Source organism: Triturus cristatus, chromosome 12, assembly GCF_964204655.1.
Source record: "Triturus cristatus chromosome 12, aTriCri1.1, whole genome shotgun sequence".
Taxonomy (NCBI): domain Eukaryota; kingdom Metazoa; phylum Chordata; class Amphibia; order Caudata; family Salamandridae; genus Triturus; species Triturus cristatus.
The window spans coordinates 751,131,703-751,151,618 of record NC_140595.1 but is presented as its reverse complement, the minus strand read 5'-3'; the positions used below and the strand labels follow the sequence as shown (position 1 = coordinate 751,151,618).

The 19,916-nt window shown below is 43.2% G+C and overlaps 1 protein-coding gene across 1 annotated transcript in view; it reads right to left on the bottom strand.

Moving 5' to 3' along the window:
* The window catches only part of LOC146782693 (extracellular calcium-sensing receptor-like), a 146,026-nt gene extending 142,387 nt beyond the window's left edge, over positions 1–3,639 (bottom strand). Inside the window, exon 1 of the mRNA XM_085637185.1 lies at positions 3,383–3,639. Coding sequence (XP_085493311.1) covers positions 3,383–3,639 — 257 coding nt within the window. The remainder of the gene's footprint in view (positions 1–3,382) is intronic.
* Positions 3,640–19,916: the final 16,277 nt, after the last annotated feature.

Sequence of the window (19,916 nt, the reverse complement as noted above, 5' to 3'; positions counted from 1 at the left end):
TATTAGACTGAGAAACTGCCTGGACCAGTGAAACCTTGTCCCATGTTTGTGTCCATACTTTCTAAGTACTCTTTTCCTGCACTTGTTTATGATGAAATGGTTGGTGTTCTTGTGATAATGTTTTGTATATTTTATGTGTCTTTTATGGTTAGCAAATAACCGAAATAAACTTTTGAATTGAAATTGAATTGAGAGAATATGGAGGGAAAAGAGAAGAAAGAAATGAGAGGAGAATGTGAGTGAGACAGCAAAGAAAAGAGGAGTGTGAAATGAGAGGTGGCAGAGTGATTGACGTGTGAACAAGCAGCACAACAATGATGCCAAGGCAAATTATACAGCACATTTCAGCAATTCCTTTGGCTCCCTTCTTCACCGGAAGCCTGGATGCTACCTTGCCAGTGGGTGATGCCGTACTGGCAGTAGACGCCACAGGAACCAGTCTTCAACATAACATTTTGAACACCAGCACCTTGATAATTTACTATTCCAACACCTTTTCTACTGTTGCACACGCTGGAGTTGGAATAGTAAATTATACTATTCCTAAGTTCAGCGCACCCCCTACAGCAAGTCGTAGAAACAACTTGCGATGTAATGGTTTGCGTTGTAACAACAAGGTCGTTGTAACCACCACGTTGTAATCGCATGAATTGTAGCGCAAGCGATGTAACATCGCATATTCCCTGGATTCCTGAGGATCTGGGTTTGAATGCAGATTCACACTTGACAGAAAATTGTGCAGTTCTGGGCAAATCACTAAGGGCCTCATGTAGGTACCTCAATACTGGTCGGTAACGGCCGAAAATGGGTAAATATCCCGTTACCGACCGGTATTGAGGCACTTGAGATGTAGGTGGCTGATTTCTGGATTCGGTATTTACCGAATCGGAATTTTAAGAAATCGGTAAAATACCGATTTGGTAAATACCGAATCCAGAAATGCAATGTAGGGGGCACTCAAGTGAGTGCATTATTGGTGTCTGGATTCGTTTTTTACCACCAACTACAAGTTGATGGTAAATGACGAATACCTTACAAAAAGCATTTTTGTGCTATTTGTAAAGTGCCATGTGGCAGACATACATGCCCTTAGGGCATGTATGTGCGCCACATGTGCACACATGCACGAATCAGGGGTGGAACAGGGTGTCAATGTGACACCCTGCCACCCATGATAATGCCTCTCCTATTATCGATTCGGTATTTACCAAATCGCTAATAGTAACTGGCTTCCCATTCATTCCTATGGGCCTCCAGGCCCATAGGAATGAATGGGAAGGGATGCATTATTACCGATTCGGTAAATACCGATTCATGAATACCGATATTTACCGAATCGGTAATAATTACCAATTATTTACCTACATACTATTTACCGATTCATAAATACTGAATCGGTAAAATTCGGTATTTATGAATCGGTAAATGGTATGTTACCTACATATGGCCCTTAATCTCACTGTGCCTCAACGTTACATTTGTGAGATGCTAGTGCAAATGTGTGTAATTCAAAGATAAAAACCCCCACTTGAGATCACTTCCCATAATGTATAGTGCTCTGGTGCTAACCAGATAGGTCAGTGCAATATAAATATAACAAATACTCACTTTCACATTTATGAACATGTATTCTACTAGTTCTGCACTGTGAATGCCCCTACCGTTTAAGCTCTTGGTGACCCATCCTCACTTTGTGACAGGCAGAAATAAGCCCTTGATAATGTAATTAATCCCAGTACATGCTCCACATCATTGATGAGGTTCATATAAGTGTACTTCTCTGTGTCTGAGGAAGCACATTCATGTGCTCTTTGGGAGATCCTCCCACAAAAACCTTGTCTCTTGGAAGTATTTGTTTATTATGTGGCTTTTCTTGCTTTTATTATGTAGAGATACCTTTCCAAAAATGCTTCAGTGTTTTTAGTTCTGTGTGTCAGACATGAAAACTCGACACAAGACTCATGTGGTACCATCTTGCAGACATCTGATGCTCGCAGATCTGGTGGACACTCTTTAAGCTCCAGCGGTGCTAAACGTCTCAGGGGAAAGCATGGGCAAAGCCAATAGATCTGGCTTTAAAGAAAAAGTAGGCATGCATAAATGGTGATTGCATGTGTTAGCACATGAAAGTTAAACCTGTTGGCTTTGCTAATGTGTGTTCTCATACTGCGACTGAGGAGGCCTCCACCCATTTGCATGAGATGGTAACCCCATCCCCATGGCTTGAACCACTAGCCCCCCATTCCCGCCGAAGTTCAGGGCTAGTTGCACTCCTGAAAGTGATCATGCTGACATTAATAAAGAAATTCTGAGATTGTATTTTATTGAGCTACTTTGAAAATTGCTTTTTCCTCATTGAAAAATGGGGACATGAAGAGAAATGTTACTAATCATATATGTAATCAGGAATGTATTCATAGTCAATCAACTCTGAATGCTGTTCTCCATTTGAAGGTTCACATGGCATTGCAGTACCTGCAAACCTTTCAGGGTCTTAGCAGGCTCAGTAACCATAATGCTCTGTTGTACATTGAACATTTTCCTGTAGTGTACCCTCATTTTCAAACCATTAAAGATAAGCAGGAGTTTGTCAGAAGATTGAAGTTAGTATTGTGTTTATAAATTATATCTGTCCTTAAAGGTTGTTCTATGCTTATTTTGCGGTGAGATCCTGGCACCTACACACTTGACAACATTTTGCTGAGAATAACACGTTTCTGTCACATGGTCATTGTTCATGAACTGATGCTATCATTGTAACAGTTTCATCAATGCACTCCTGTCTGGACCTGCTATTAATTGATATGCATATAATGCAAGGTCCACCAATGCATCTCATTCTTGCACAATTATTTTATAAAATTAGCGACATTGCTAGACTCACTAATGCATGTGATTCACTCATAAAAATCACTTCACAGTTCAAACAATATAACTCTGCCCTGACCTACAGCATTGAGCTAACACATGATGTCACCCCATTAAGAGCTCCACCAATGCACTTCTATTTTGAACTGCTTTCTGATGAGAACTCTTTAACACAGACTCACCAGTGTCCCTAAATATTTTTATGTTCAACTCACTGCTGCCCCTTCAACTCTGCAGAACGCTCCCTCCCTCCTAAGGTCAATCAGCACATTTGAATTCTGATTGCGAGCTATGAAGCATGTAGCATGATTTAAAATTAAACTGGCAGATATAAATACATGTTTTCTCTCATCTGTGCATGGATTCCCAAGTTCATGATTTTACTTTGACTTTACTAAAGTTTTTTCAGCATATATGTACATGTTGAAAGAGAGATCTTTCATCATTCCCAGGGTCTTACAATGAGACCCAAATCTGTAGGCAATAGTATTCCTGACTGAATCTCTTGTCTTACCTTTGGCAAGTAATGGGTGCAGGAGTTGATGTGAAGGTGACCTCCTGCAACACTATGTCATCGTGCACCGCAAAGAGTCCACCCAGAATAATGTCCCCATCTCTGGAGAGTCCGGTCACCTCTGGGGTTGGCAGCTGACATGTGGGGTCCACGCTCGGGTGAGAAGATGCTGGAACCAAGCAGTGGGTCAGTAGAAACAGAAGGACCTTCTGAGTGAAGAAGTGGTTTCCGTGCCTTCCAAGTAGCCTATTCTCCATGGTCAGGAGCTTGACTTTCTCCTTCCTTAAGAGGTGAATGTGCCTCCTTGGGTGAAGGCCAAGGACTGTTCTATTGCATAGAATTTGAAATGATTTATGGGGTTTAAAGTTGGCCATTTTTCTGAACTTGTACTATAGTTTCAATAGGATGTAAGTACATAAATATTTAACTATTGCTCAAACTTCACAGTCAACACATTCAGACATTTAAGAGGCACAGACTAAAAAGATTGTCAACAATAGAGGTGTATACCAGAGTGTCCCTGAAAGCATCAAAAGTGTTACGCGATCCAATAGGAAATGCAATTTCACTAAAAACCCCAGATGTCTCTACAAAACACCTGATATCTCTACAATGACCCTGGCACTGAGTTGAACAAGATCACGTGCAGCATCCATGGGGCTGCTGGGACTTGATTCATGCAAACTATTCCCGAGGATTCTGCTGAATAATTATAGGTTATACTGGTTTCAAGCTGTACCTAATGGGATCAGCTCATAACTTAATGTTATAATTTAGCACATGTCTGAGGGCACTATAACACAAAGAGGAAATAATTTACCAATTTTCATACAATTGGGGCACCAAAGGAGCCTTTTTCAATAGTATGCAGCTTAGTCACATAACCTGCTCTTGGATAACACCTTCAAACTGTGGCCGGATCAGCTGTATTAACACAGTGCTGAAACTGGTTGCCTTTATAAAGCCACAAATCTTAGATTAGAGTGCAAGAAAAAGGAGGAACCAGAGGGCACAGCTGGCTTCATTATTCCATAATTAAATTAAAATAAATACATTGCCTTAAGAGACAATTTGATAATCAAGCATATGTGTACTTGTAGGAAAGGATGCTTATGCCAGCCTGGGGTGCCCAGAGGGACTCTTGTGTTGTAATGTTCAACAGGGCCTGAGTACAAATCACCACTTTTGGGCTTGACATCTTTTTCTAAACAGTGACTACATGCTTTGCACCTATATGATAGCTGTGAGACATACCACCCTTAAGGTGGTATTCCCCCAAACCTTTGGCTTGCTTACCTACTCTTTGTGCTGAATCTTTCTGTTGGCGTTAGGAGTCTGAGCACTTTCCCACTGCTTACCAGTGCTAAAGTGCATGTGCTTCTTCTCTAAACATGGTAACATTGGTGCATACACAATTGGAATATTTAAATTACTTGGTAAGTCCCTTGTAAAGTGGTACACCATATACACAGGGCCTGTATATTAACTGCCACTAGTGGGCCTGTTTGTCTTAGTGGAGAGTGATCCAGTTTAGGACCTAAGGTGCTGGGATCAATAATTACTAGGTGTCTAGGCATACCTCCTAAACCATCAATCTCTAAAAAATGTAGGAAGGAATGTATCCGGAAATGAATCACAGGAACTGTTTTAGAAATGCTGTTTCCCTATGGGCACATTCTTCACAGGGGCCGTCGTCTTTCCACTCCTTTGTCTCTACGACTGACATGGAAGTGGCTTCCTTCCTGACTACCAAGGGTCCCAGCGCCTGAATCTTCTTAGCAATTGAATGAGAAGGACCAGTGCAGTCTCAGAATCTACAAACCTCAAGAAGATGTAGGATTAACCCACATGAACGTGCCCATTTGACATCCTCTAGCCCTTAACAAGACCTTCATCAATAAAACATGTAAGGTCTAAAGGAAGATCAAAATGCATCAGCTTACACACTGGCGTGGCCAGGAGCTATTGTCAATTATAAAAGAATAGCTAATTTTACATATAAGTGTGTTATAAATGTTCAGATGAATAGCTAAAGATCTCCAACCACCAAAGGAAAGGCCCAACTATTTTTTATGTCACTATTAAAGGAAAACTTAAGTTGATCAATATCTGTTGTTTGAATTTATCAATAATATTGTATGCAGAAGTCTCTGTGATTGATGTTGTTATATGTAGGTACGTGTTTCACTATTTACAAGTAACTGTTGAATGGTATAGGAGGTACTCCCAAACACATACTAGTGGGCCAGCAGCACTGATTGTCCCCCCACACACACACACACAAGTAGCCCTTTTAACATGGCTCAGGCCTCCCACCATAGGGCCTGTGCATGCAGTTTTACCATCCCTTTGACTAGACATTTAAAACCCTTTGCCAAGCCTGAAACTACCCTTTTATTTCACATACGTCACCTCTAAGGTAGGCCCCATTAAGCTCATGGGGCAGGGTGCTGTGTAAGTAAAAAGTAGGACAATTACTTTTAAGTTTTGCAATGCCCAGTAATGAAAAATGCCTCAATTCATTTGTCACTAATATGAGGCCTAGTCCTGTCAAAGGTTAGCATTGGGAATTCCTTAATACACATTTAATCTGTAATTCCTGATTAGAGAGGAGTAGCTGCAAAAAATGTTATATCTTTATAATGGTATTGACAAATCCTTATTACTGGTAAATTTTTGTATTTGACATTACTATTTAGAAATGCTGCTTATAGAAAGTGGACATTTATCTGCTCTTACAGCTCAGTGTGCCTGCAACCTGTCTCAAATACACATCTGGAGTGGGTGACAGCTATACTCTGTACCTCTAGACCGCCACAAACACATGAAGGTTAGGTGTGTCTGACTACTCATCTGCATGTTGATGTCTCATCCTGGGCAGGAAGGGAGGGAGGAGCTGGAACTTATACCTGTATAGGCAGTATCTGTTTGCCACACAAAGAGCTACTTACCCCATACAGCTAGTCTGAATCCAGGATTGGGAAGAAAAGGCTTCTGGGTCTCTGACCCCACCAAAACAGACACTTCTGGACCTGTAAAGAACCTCTGTCAGATGAACTGCTGTTCTGCTACAAGGACTCACACTTTGCTGGATTGCTGATCTGGAAGATCTGCTTTTTTGCTGTGCTATCCTGATCCCTGCTACTCTCTGACCCTGCTGAGGGAGAGCTGGACTCTGCCCTGCAACCAAAGTGATCTCCAAGGGCTTGTTGGCTTGCCTCCTGTTGCTTGACACTCAGGGCCATCGAAGTCTCTACTTCTGCCCATCCACACTGCCCCGAACACCACCACCTCCCCAGGGCATAGAGCAATTAAATACGGGGGTCTGTTGCTGGGGCTATTACAATGATGGGAGGGGGTCCGTGCCGCCCCCTCCAGGAGCCCTCCAATGGCTGGGGACTGCAAGCCCCCAGGGCCATCTCCAGCAATGTCCTAGGGTGCCCACCACCGAGACATTGTAGTTTGCTATGTCAAGGCAGGAGCACTGCTCCCGACATGCCATGGCAAACTTCTGCTTCTCTTTATGGAAGAGAGAACAGGAAAACTGCTCTCGCTTCCATGAAGCAAAGCAGAATTGCTTTTGGGCACAGGGAGCTGCATGTTAGCAGCTCCCTGTGCCCAAAAGCAGTGCCAGCTTCCACAGGAGGCAGGAAGTTGGCAGGGACCACAGGGGCCTAGGAAATCCCCCAACTTGGTCATGCCCCTGGAGATGGGGTTCCCGGGGCTACAAATCGGGCTCACTGGAGGTAATAGGAGTGTTAGTTGGTCCTCTGTTACCTCCAGTAAGTTCCACACAGTGGGATTGATAAGAGGTCTTCGGAGGCTATGCCCTCCTATCGCCACCACTCTGCAAATATGCCTCCTGGCACACTACTGATTGGGATATGAAGTCCACTATACTCCTGAGTGACTTTGGGGGCCAGGAATCCCTCCTTGTACCACCTGTATGTCCTATGCAGTGGAATTCATAGTTGGAGGCTCAGCCCCCTTATTCCACCACTCAGTAAACACGACCACTAGTTAAACAAGCATTTGCAATGCAACAAGTCTCGCATTTGCGAGAGTTAGAGCTATTGAGTTGTAAATATAAATGTTTTTTACCCATGTTTTTTGGAGTGGAGTGTATGTACATTGTGTGTAGTGAAATTGTGTGGTATGTTGTGCAATGACATTATATGGATAGAAAGTATGTGGTATTTAGTGTATAAGAATTATGTGGAGTGGGATTATGTGCTATGGAGAGTAAATATGTGGTATGGTAGTCTGTGTTGTGGAATGGTAACCTCAGTTTAGTCTTCCTTGTCTCCATGGAAGCTAAAATATGAACTCAATGAGACACAAAAAAGCAACCACAGAGGTGCAAATCTGGACCTAGTCAGAGATTTGAGCAGGACCACTGGAATTATGCGACGGTTTAGTAGTGCTGATTTTGGCATAATCATATATTTTCCACATTAGCCATATAATCTATCATCTGCATCATAATCTGCAGATTTGAACAAAAAAAAATGTTTGCATGCTGAAAGGTCTTTTGCAAAGCTGGAACGGTCACATGTTATTTAATGCTATAAGTGGGTGTAAAATGGGTAATAATGGTACTTCTTTCTGTGCCTCTCATGCCTTTTTCTGTATTTCTCTTGCTTCTTTCTGCACATTTCTTCCTCTTTCTGCACCTTTCTTTCTTCTTGATGTACCTTTATTCCTCTTGCTGCACCTTTCTTCCTCTTTCTGCAGTTCTCTTGCTTTTTTCTGCACTCCTCTTGCCTCTTTCTGCACTTTTCTTTCTCTTTCTGCACCTCTCTTTCTTCTTTCTGCGCATGTATTCCTTTTGCTGCACCCTCTTTCTGCATTTCGCTTGCTTCTTTCTGCACTTCTCTTTCCTCTTTCTGCAACTCTCTTGCTTCTTTCTGAACTTTCCTTGCTTCTTTCTGGTCCTTTCTTCCTCTTTCTGCAGTTCTCTTGCTTCTTCCTGCACTTCTCTTGCCTCTTTCTGTATCTCCCTTGCTTCTTTCAGCACTTCTCTTGCCTCTTTCTGCATCTCTCTTGCCTCTTTCTTAACTTATCTTGCTTCTTTTTTGCACCTCTCTTCTTCTTTCTGCACGTCTCATGCTTCTTTCTGTACCTCACTTGCCACTTTTTGCACCTCACTCTCTTCTTTCTGCACCTCACTCTCTTCTTTCTGCACCTCTCATGCCTCTTTCTGCACCTCTTGTGCTACTTTCTGCACCTCTCTTGCATCTTTCTTCACCTCTTTTGCATCTTTCTGCACCTCTCTAGCTTCTTTCTGTACCTCTCTTGCTTTTACTGCTCTTCTCTTGCTTCTTTTTGCATCTTTCTCCCTCTGTGCCTTTCTTCCACTTTCTGCAACTCTCTTGCCTATTTCTGCACCTCTTTGGCTCTTCCTGCACTTCTCTTGCCTATTTCTGCATGTCACTTGCCTCTTTCTGCACCTTTATTCCTGTTTCTGCAACTCTCTTTGCTCTTGCTGCGCCTACCTTGCCTCTTCCTGCACCTGTCTTGCCTCTTTCTGTACCTCTCTTGCCTCTTTCTGTATCTCACTTTAGTCCCTTTTCCTCACCTTTCTTCCTCTTTCTGCAGTTCTTTTAGTTCTTTCTGCACTTCTCTTTCTGCACCTCTCTTGCTTCGTTCTACAATTTTCTTGCGTCTTTTTGCTCCTCACTTTTTTCTTTTTTTCTTTCTGCACATCTCATGCTTATTTATGCACCTCACTTGCCTCTTTCTGCACCCCACTCTCTTCTTTCTGCACCTCACTGTCTTCTTTCCGCACCGCTCTTGCCTCATTCTGCACCTTTCTTCCTCTTTCTGTACCTCTCTTGTCTCTTTGTTTACCTCTATTGTCTCTTTCTGTACTTTTCTTGCCTCTTTCTGCACCTCTCTTGTTTCTCCCTGTTCTTCTTTCTGCATCTTTATTTCTCTTTTTACGCCTTTCTTCTTCTTTCTGCATTTTTCTGCAACTTTCTTCCTCTTTTGGCACCCTTCCTTCTCTTTCTGCGCCTCTCTTGCTTCTTTTTGCACCTCTCTTGCTTCTTTCTTTACTTCACTTGCTTCTTTATGCTCTTCTCTATTTCTGTGCCTTTATTATTCTTTCTCCACCTTCCACCCACTCTGCCACCCCAGTTCAGTCTGAACTGGGGTGGCAGAGTGGGCTAAAGAACGGTAATGGATTAAACCCAGATCTGTTGACGGGTGTGAGTGTTTGATTGGTTCTGATGCTCCGTCCATCACCACCCCCTTTTGTACCGCTTTGTTCGCCATAAGTTGGCAGGGTATGCTCAGACGTGAGTCCCTTGCTCACTTTGCCACTGGATTCAAGCAAACCTGGCTGAAGACCGCTGAAATGCCAGAAACCGGTCCTAGGAAGCTTGTTTCCGGTCCAGGGAAGGCATGGCTTGGCAGTTCGGGCTGGACTGTTCCCATGAGGCACAGGGTCAGACTGATTTGCATATGGCCATGTCTGAACTGGGGTGGCAGAGTGGGCTAAAGAACGGCGATGGATTAAACCCAGATCTGTTGACTGGGTGTGAGTGTTTGATTGGTTCTGATGCTCTGTCCATCACCACCCCCTTTTGTACCGCTTTTTAAGCCATAAGTTGGCAGGGTATGCTCAGACGTGAGTCCCTTGCTCACTTTGCCACTGGATTCAAGCAAGCCTGGCTGAAGACGGCTGAAATGCCAGAAACCGGTCCTAGGAAGCTTGTTTCCGGTCCAGGGAAGGCATGGCTTGGCAGTTCGGGCTGGACTGTTCCCATGAGGCACAGGGTCAGACTGATTTGCATATGGCCATGTCTGAACTGGGGTGGCAGATTGGGCTAAAGAACGGTGATGGATTAAACCCAAATCTGTTGACTGGGTGTGAGTGTTTGATTGGTTCTGATGCTCCGTCCATCACCACCCCCTTTTGTACCGCTTTGTTCGGCATAAGTTGGCAGGGTATGCTCAGACGTGAGTCCCTTGCTCACTTTGCCACTGGATTCAAGCAAGCCTGTCTGAAGACAGCTGAAATGCCAGAAACCGGTCCTAGGAAGCTTGTTTCCGGTCCAGGGAAGGCATGGCTTGGCAGTTCGGGCTGGACTGTTATGTTATGTTATGTTATGTTATAGGTTTGTTGAGCGCGACAGCTGCCCCAGCAACGGGGCGTCCCGGCGCTAAGAAACATAGCATGGCCTGTGGGGAGGGGAGGGAGTTTATAGGGGTGGGAAGAGGTGGGTTTTAATTGCTTTGCGAAAAGCGGATAGGTTGTCGAGACTACGGATGTGGAGGGGGAGTGAGTTCCACAGTTTTGCTCCCAGCAGTCTAAAGGAGCGGCCCCCTTTGCGGCAGAACTTCGTGCGGGGGACCACCACTAGATTCTGCCCCATGGAGCGAAGATGGCGTTGGGGGGTGTATGGTGTTAAAAGCGGGCGGAGGAGTTCGGGGCCATCCATTTTCAGGATTTTAAAAGCCGTGGTCAAGGCTTTAAATTGGATACGGGCTTCCACCGGAAGCCAGTGGAGTCTGTGTATGGTGGCTCTAGCAGAACACTTTCTAGGGAGGCCAACTATTAGTCTGGCCGCAGCGTTCTGTATTCGCTGGAACCTGTTTATCTCAGCTTTATTGGCGCCCAAGAGTAGGACGCTTGCGTAGTCCAATCTAGCCAGGATGGTAGATTGGACAATAAGCTGCCGTGTTTTGTAGTCAAAGAAGCCTAAAATAGGGTTAAGGCTTCTCAACAACCCAATGCAGGTCGCCGCTACTTTTTTAGTGTGAGTCTGGTAGTTTAGTGCGGAGTCGAGCCACACACCCAAGTTTTTGGCCAACGATTTGGGGGGGGGAGAAGGACCCAACAGGGAGGGCCACCAGTGGTCGTTCCAGCAGCTGGGGTTCTTGCCTAGGAATAGCACCTCGGTTTTCCCCGCATTTAGTTGTAAACAGTTTGCAGTCATCCAGTTGGCGGCTGCCGCCAGTCCATCCCTAAATCTTGTGGCGGAGATGGAGGGCATCTCTGTCAAGGTGATTACCAGCTGTGTGTCGTCGGCGTACGACACCAGCGTGAGACCCCATTCCCTGGCCACTGCCGCAAGGGGCTGCATGTACAGATTGAAAAGGGATGGACTGAGGGAGGACCCCTGCGGGACTCCTTGGCCTATAGTTTGAGGTTGGGAGATAAATGGGGGGGCTGACACACGGAATGACCTGCCCGTCAGGAATGATCGGAACCACTCCAGTGCCAGTTCCTGGATACCAATGCTTTCCAAACGGTATAGGAGGATATCATGGGAGACCGTGTCAAAGGCTGCGCTGAGATCAAGTAGTATCAGCGCAGCACTCTGACCGGAGTCCATAATTTTCCGGAGATGTTCAGTGGTGGAGAGAAGGGCAGACTCCGTACTGTGCCCCGGCCTAAATCCGTGTTGGGAGGGGTCTATGATGTTATTTTCTGCTAGGTGCTTCATGAGTACTGTGTTAGCATGGGTCTCTGCCAGTTTGGATACCCAGGGAAGCAGTGAAACGGGCCTATAGTTCTCCAGCTTAGTGGGGTCTAAGGTAGGTTTTTTAATAATAGGATTTACCCAGGCTTGTTTCCAGCAGGTGGGTACTGTGGCCGATGAAAAGGAAAGATTGAGAAGTGTGGTCAACGTGGGGAGAAAAAAGTCTAGGGCACCTAAAAAATAAGCTGGTCTCATGGGGTCAGAGGGGGCGCCAGATTTCACCCTTCTGCAAAATTTAGCTAGATCCTCATGGGAGATAGCTGGCAGATGGGTGAGCCTGGATCCCTTACAAGGGTAGTTAGAAGGGCTGATGTAGATGGAGGGATTTGGTGAGAAAGAATTATAAATTTTCCTCACCTTATCAGTAAAGAACGTAGCGAGGTCTTCGCACTGTTGTGTGGAAGAAATAATCGAGGCAGGGTTGCCCCCGGTTTGTAGCTTTTGAACTATTTTAAAAATTGTTTTTGTGGGATTGGAACTGGAATTAATTTCCCTGGCATAGAAGGAAGCGCGGGCGGTGCGTATAGCTTTGTGATATATTTTGAGTGAGGCACAGGGTCAGGCTGATTTGCATATGGCCATGTCTGAACTGGGGTGGCAGATTGGGCTAAAGAACGGTGATCGATTCAACCCAGATCTGTTGACTGGGTGTGAGTGTTTGATTGGTTCTGATGCTCTGTCCATCACCACCCTCTTTTGTACCGCTTTTTTCGCCATAAGTTGGCAGGGTATGCTCAGACGTGAGTCCCTTGCTCACTTTGCCACTGGATTCAAGCAAGCCTGGCTGAAGACGGCTGAAATGCAAGAAACCAGTCCTAGGAAGCTTGTTTCCGGTCCAGGGAAGGCATGGCTTGGCAGTTCGGGCTGGACTGTTCCTATGAGGCACAGGGTCAGACTGATTTGCATATGGCCATGTCTGAACTGGGGTGGCAGAGTGGGCTAAAGAACGGTGATGGATTAAACCCAGATCTGTTGACTGGGTGTGAGTGTTTGATTGGTTCTAATGCTCCGTCCATCACCACCCCCTTGTGTACCGCTTTGTTCGCCATAAGTTGGCAGGGTATGCTCAGACGTGAGTCCCTTGCTCACTTTGCCACTGGATTCAAGCAAGCGTGGCTGAAGATGGCTGAAATGCCAGAAACCAGTCCTAGGAAGCTTGTTTCAGGTCCAGGGAAGGCATGGCTTGGCAGTTTGGGCTGGACTGTACCCATGAGGCACAGGGTCAGACTGATTTGCATATGGCCATGTCTGAACTGGGGTGGCAGAGTGGGCTAAAGAACGGTGATGGATTAAACCCAGATCTGTTGACCGGGTGTGAGTGTTTGATTGGTTCTGATGCTCCGTCCATCACCACCCCCTTTTGTACCGCTTTGTTCGCCATAAGTTGGCAGGGTATGCTCAGACGTGAGTCCCTTGCTCACTTTGCCACTGGATTCAAGCAAGCCTGGCTGAATACGGCTGAAATGCCAGAAACCGGTCCTAGGAAGCTTGTTTCCGGTCCAGGGAAGGCATGGCTTGGCAGTTCGGGCTGGACTGTTTCCATGAGGCACAGGATCAGACTGATTTGCATATGGCCATGTCTGAACTGGGGTGGCAGAGTGGGCTAAAGAACGGTGATGGATTAAACCCAGATCTGTTGACTGGGTGTGAGTGTTTGATTGGTTCTGATGCTCCGTCCATCACCACCCCCTTTTGTACCACCATGCCTGAGTAACAACAAAAGGGTGGATCTGTTTGCACGATATCCTTGGAGAATTAGAGTGGTCATGTTCTGAGGTTGCAGATTCCATCTGGTACCCTGTAATGGTCAGGGGCTCGGATGGGGCAAAGTGAGCTAGCTGGGAATTAGGCCGACATAGTCTGATTATATGAATGAACACAGCCCCCATATTTTGATGTTTATGCTCTCTAGATACACTGTCCTACTAAATTCATGGGAACCATAAGACACTTGGATGAAGTGATGCAGAGGCTCTGGCTGGCACCTTCTCTCTGATATGTGCACATTTTGATCCATTACAGAGTGATACTTTCTTTCCAAGCACTGCAGTCAATGAATTATGAATTTGAGTAAATAATTGAAAAACAAGATCCAAAACTGAACATTTATCTAGGTAAAGGTGAAGGTTAAATTACACCAGCGTAATTCATGTAATTTTAGGATTTTTGCTTACTCTTCTTAGATTAAATTCCAAAAAATACACCATTACAGCACATTGCGTAATTATGCTCCGGTTGATGTATAATTTTAGCACAAACATGTGGAAATACCAGAAATAGCCAAAATGATAGCATCTGTTGTGTTTTCTCATCAAGAAATGATGAGAGGACACATTTTGCACTAACATTTAGCACTAAATAAAGGATTTGTATTTTTACATAATAACATCTAATTGCGAGTCATTTTCCATAAATTTAATGCAATTATGAAAAAGCGAATTATGCTAATTACACACACCCCTACAAATAATAGCTTTCAGCAAGTCAAAAACATATAAATGAGACTTTCACCACTGTCATATAATTATTTATTTATTTTCCATTTGTAAACCGCATGGTTACACCACTGGTGTTTCCCCGACCTAGGTATTAGAACTCAAGAGAGGAGCAGAAGAGAGTCTGTGCTTGTGCCTGGGCTAGGATAATTAGGACCTAGAGCTGGAGCTACATGATCTTGTTTAAAGATGAAAACAATCAGGTTTTTAATTCCTATACGAAAGATACTTTCACGAGGCTCGGCTCTCAAATTTACTGTCAAGGTGTTCCCTCTTGTGGCTGCAAGAAAGTGAAGGGATTGTGCTCCCATCCTGACTTTTTGAAATCGTGGCACCATAACCAAGTGAGCTTTTGTAGGTCTTAAATTGTGTGTACCTGTATAGGAAGTTATCATCGAACGGTGATAGCTTGCCCCATTGTTCCACAGAATTCTGTGGCAGTAGCACATGGCCTTAAAAGCAATCCTCTTCTCCACCGGTAGCCAATGGAGAGTCATCAAAGCCTTCTTAATAAATGCTCTTCTTGGGAGGTTCAGGACCAGGCGTGCTGCTGCATTTTTAATCATTTGAAGCTTGGTTAGACCTTTTTTAGCAATTCCCGGATATAGGATGTTGCCATAATCTATCTGGGATGTCACCAAAGCATGAACAATATTATTCTTGGCATTGACTGGCAATAGTTCGAGGAGTTTCCTTAAGACTTTAAAAGTCTCAAAACATTTTCCTACTACCTTCCTGATTTTGCTCTCAAACATAAGTTTAGGGTCCAGCCAGACCCCCAGATTTTCAATTTCTGCTTTTGGAACAGGGGTTTTCCCCAAAGCCTCAGGTCACAAGGAAGGCAGATGACCGTATAGAGGGTGCTTTCCCAACTACCATTATTTCGTTTTTATTTCCATCAAGTTTTACACAGTGGTTAGATAGCCATGAGGCTAGTTCCTGTAAGCATAGATAGAACTGAGATGCGCCCTTCGCTGAGTCCTGAGATAAATTAACGATCAGTTGTGTATCAGCCGCATATGATACGATTGTTACATTATATTTTTCTACTAGTTCTGCAAGTGGGCTAATGTAGAGATTGAATAGAGTAGGACTCAAAATAGAGCCCATAGAACCCCTCTCTGACATGAACGGGTGCTGAGCTACTTGAAAACTCTGAGATGCTAAGAAAGAGGTCATCCAGCTTAGAGCTGAGCTCCTGACCACACAGCTATTTCATCTCTTGAGCAGTAAGTTATGTGATACTGAATCAAATGCTGCGCTAAGGTCTAGTAGAACCATCACAGCAGCTTGCTCTTCATCGGCACATTTTCTCAAAGTTTCTGCCTCTGTGGAGTGGACAGCTCTGAAACCAAATTGTGAAGGACCGAAGCAAATCATTCGACTTTACATGATTAACAAGTTGGTTGTTCACCACTTTCTCTGTGATTTTAGCAAAAAACCGTAGCAGCTAAATGGGGCGTAAATTTTGCAACTACATTGTGTCTGCTGACAGTTTTATCTGTAAAGGAAGTATTATTGCTTGCCTCTATTTCAGGGGAATTTCTTCTGAGCTGAAAGACTGACCTAATAACTGTTGGACGTGGAAGAATGATGTTCATTCTTTGCATCAGAATTTCAGAGGGGCTGGGTCATGAGGAGATCCGAATTTAGGGGCATATCTACAACGCGGCGATAGAAAATTACCGCCGCTTTTGCGGCCTCTTTCGGATGAAAAGCGGCAATAATTTGATCGCCTAATTAGCAAGGTCACGCTAACTCGTGAAACCTTGCTTTAGCGCACGAAATTCTAACACCCAGCTTTGCATCTCTAATGAGATGCTAAGTGGGCGTTCCTGACCTGACATGACAGGAGAAATGTCGCTTAGCGACATTTCTCCTATCTTCAAACCCCACGCTATGAAGCATAGTGGCAGGAAAAGTAGCGATAACCCCTGTTATCGCTACTTTCCTTACGCCTGCTTCAGGACTGACTTAGCCATGATACACTATGGAATGTGGATATCATGGCTAAGTTTGTGGGGCTCTATCAACAAGCTAATGCCACACTTCCTGAGATTATCACTGGGTTTCCAATGATAATCTCACGTTAGGCAGTTAGCGTGAGGATTTTTATCGCTTTTGAGATAAGTGTTGCTAATAGCACGCTATCTCAGCGATAAAAATCCACGCTAGCCGGCGATAATTATCCTAGCGCTAAGTGCGCTTAGCGATAATTATCGCCGGTTGTTGCTGATATGCCCCTTAATACTCCTGGACATGACCTCCGAATTTCCCAACGTCAGTGGCCAAAATTCATTGAGGGTATCACCCTCAAAAGTAACTACAGGAGAGATATCAGGATTTAACCCATTACCTGCTTCGGCCTGAAAGGTGTCATAGATTTTTGCTACTTTAGATGTAAAGAAGTTGGCAAGTGTTGCAGTTCTCTAAGGATATGGGAGAAAGGGCATGTGTGCGTTCGAGAGTGGACAGGGATTTAAGAATGCAGAAAAGTTCTTTAAATTAGTTATTCGCCTTTTCAAGTCTTTCAGTGTAGAACAGGCACTGTGTTTTCCTAATGAGTGCATGATATTGTTTGAGCTCCTTCTTATAGCTATCTCTGCTAATAGCACAATAGTCCTTCCTCCACCTACGTTCTAGATGTTTGCACTTTTTAGGCCAAAATGAATGATTCATTAATCCAAGGTGCCGAGATCCTCATCCCTATGTGTGTTCTGCGTTGTCCAAGGTTCTATTTCATCTAGTGCTTCTGAAATCCAATTTTCAACATTCCTATATGCCTTGTTAATATCCTGCTCCATTTTGATACCAGTATTTGAAAGAGTCTGGGAAAATGTTTCAGAATTAAATTTAGCACACTTCTTACAAGCAATTAGCTGACTCGGCTTAGTAGGGAGGGGCCAGAAGATGGTCTGACCATGGGACTGTTATGCTGTTATACTGCAAATATAGGGTCTAAGATATATTCTGATTGGTGACTGGGGAAGTTTTCTTTTTGCAAAATGTTTAAGGTACTAGGGGGTATATGTATCAATATCTCCATTTGCGATTCTCAAATAGCGATTTTTAAAGAATCGCTATTTGAGAATTGCAAAACGGGATGTATTTAAAAAATTGCAAAACTTTTGCGATTTCTTAAAATTCCTTAATTGCGATTAGCAAATTGCGAAATCGCAATTAAGGAATACCTTCCCATTCATTTCTATGGGCCAGGAGACCCATAGGAATGAATGGGATGTAATTCTCAAATTGCGATTCGCAATTTGCTAATCGCAATTTGAGAATAATTTCAAAGGTGCAAGGGTGTCATGATGACACCCTGATGCACCCCTGAAATGAGCATGTGTGTGTATATGGCGCACATACATGCCCTAAGGGCATGTATGTGCGCCACGTGGCACATTGTAATCTTCCATAAAGTGCTTTTTAAACAGAAATCGCAAATTACCACCAACAAGAAGTTGGTGGTAATTTGCGATTTCTTAAGGATAATTCGCAATGCTTTGGTGCATGTTACATATCATTTAAGAAATCGCATTTTGCGATTTCTTAAATGCTTACGCAAAATTAAGAAATCGCTCAGTTAGCGATTCCTTAAATTTGCGATGAGAATTTGCTTCATACATCCCGTTTTGCGAATTTTTAATCGCAAACGCTGTTTTTTGCGAATCGCAGCGTTTGCGTTTAAAAATTCGGTTGATACATATGCCCCTAAGTTCCTTGCATCGCCATTGTGCCTCTACATTCAGTTTATTATCAAAATGCATATTCAAATCACCTAAGATTTGCAAATTGCTGTGATGTAATGCTGGTTGAACCAAATTTTCTGCCAGACTGGACATAAATTTTAACGCTACTGAAATGAATTGTGTTTTCATTTTGACACTTCCTGAAACATCAGTGTGTCAAATATTCAGATATTGAATGTAAGATTTTTTTGCGAAGTTCCTTATATTTCGCCTATCTGAAATTTGCTAAGTTTTCCACTTTAAGTTTCCCTTCCCTTACGCAAAGTTATTTTTTTTTTATTTCGCATGATAGTTTTTACTCAGAGCATTAATATTTTCTCTCTGATAGAACATAGAACCAAGCACAACTGGAAAATATATGTAGCAGTTTAACTATACTGTAAAATGTTTAAATCCAAAGGTGGAAGGTGCACTCATTGTGTTTATTTGTCATGTGGTAAATTGCGCTACTTACGAAGTGTTGATCTAGGTCCCCCCCTCCCCCTTTTTTTGAAACGACAGGAAGTTTTATATATATGTCTTGTCTGTATCTGTTTGAAGTATCTCATTGCTTCTCTCTTTTTCTTTATATTTCTCTCCTACTCTCTAGCCTTCTTTCTCCCTCTTTTCGACTAATTTCTTTTTTTTATCTTCTCCCATTAACTGATCTATTTAATCTTTGCCTTACTGTCAATAATATTATTGATAAAAATGAAGCTTTGCACAATAGTGTGTTACATTTTATGGAAAACTTTTATGTGTATGTTTTATGTGAATTGTTTTTATATGTATATATTCATATGTCCAAGATGTTTTTATATGTGTTTTTTCTGTGCCATTTTCCTCTCAAGATTGGGTAGTTATATATCACATGTTTTGTGTTTCTGAATGTTAGATATATATATATATATGTTTGTGAATGTTGTTCATGTTTGTGATTATTGCAGCCCTGACGAAGTTCCTGCAAGGAACGAAACGCGTTGGCTGTACGTTGTTCGTGTTACATTCATCAGGATTAAAAAGAAAGAAACATCACATTGATTGGACTATTTGATTTAATGTGTTCAATCACAATGAGTGCACCTTCCACCTTTGGATTTATGCTTTGATTTATTTTGCATCTTTGGACGACAGATGTAGGAAGTGTCTTTTGCACCAAAGCCTTTGATTATTAACAACACTTGTGTTCTGGTTGAGCTGGACCTTGGTCGGTCGTTCTGTCTTCGTTTGTAAAATGTTTACAGGTTGCATAGTACTGGTTGGAAAGTGCGACCAGTGTTTTGGGAATAGAAAATAGTACATCTGGCGCCAATGTACTGAACATTTCTTTCATTCTGAATATAGCTGGAAAGAAACTGGAGGCGCACCAGTAATACAGAACACCTCCTCTGAATTTCCAGCAACTATTAAACTGTCTATGGATGATTTTTTGCTCAAGGGCCTTTTTTCAGTAAAACAGTTAGAAATAGGCAAGGGCAAAATGTTCCTTATGCTGGCATAATCTGAAAAATTGTTTAGACTTTCACTTTTCGCTTATGCAAAATGCCTGACATTACTTAATTGTCTGAGGGCACCAAATCCATGGGAGCATCTTTTATTGTGGCACATTCTTTTTTTAAAGCACAAAATACCACCTTGGATCCTGAATAGATATTAGGGAGCATTTCCCACTAAATTCCAGTGATTTAGGCCAGATTTGAGTTTTGCTTAATTTTGCATAATGTTTCTGAAATTATGCACAAAAAAAATTACGAGAATTTTGCATACTAGTAGGCCCTCATTTACAAGGAAAGTTACAACACCCTACCAGTCAGAGTGT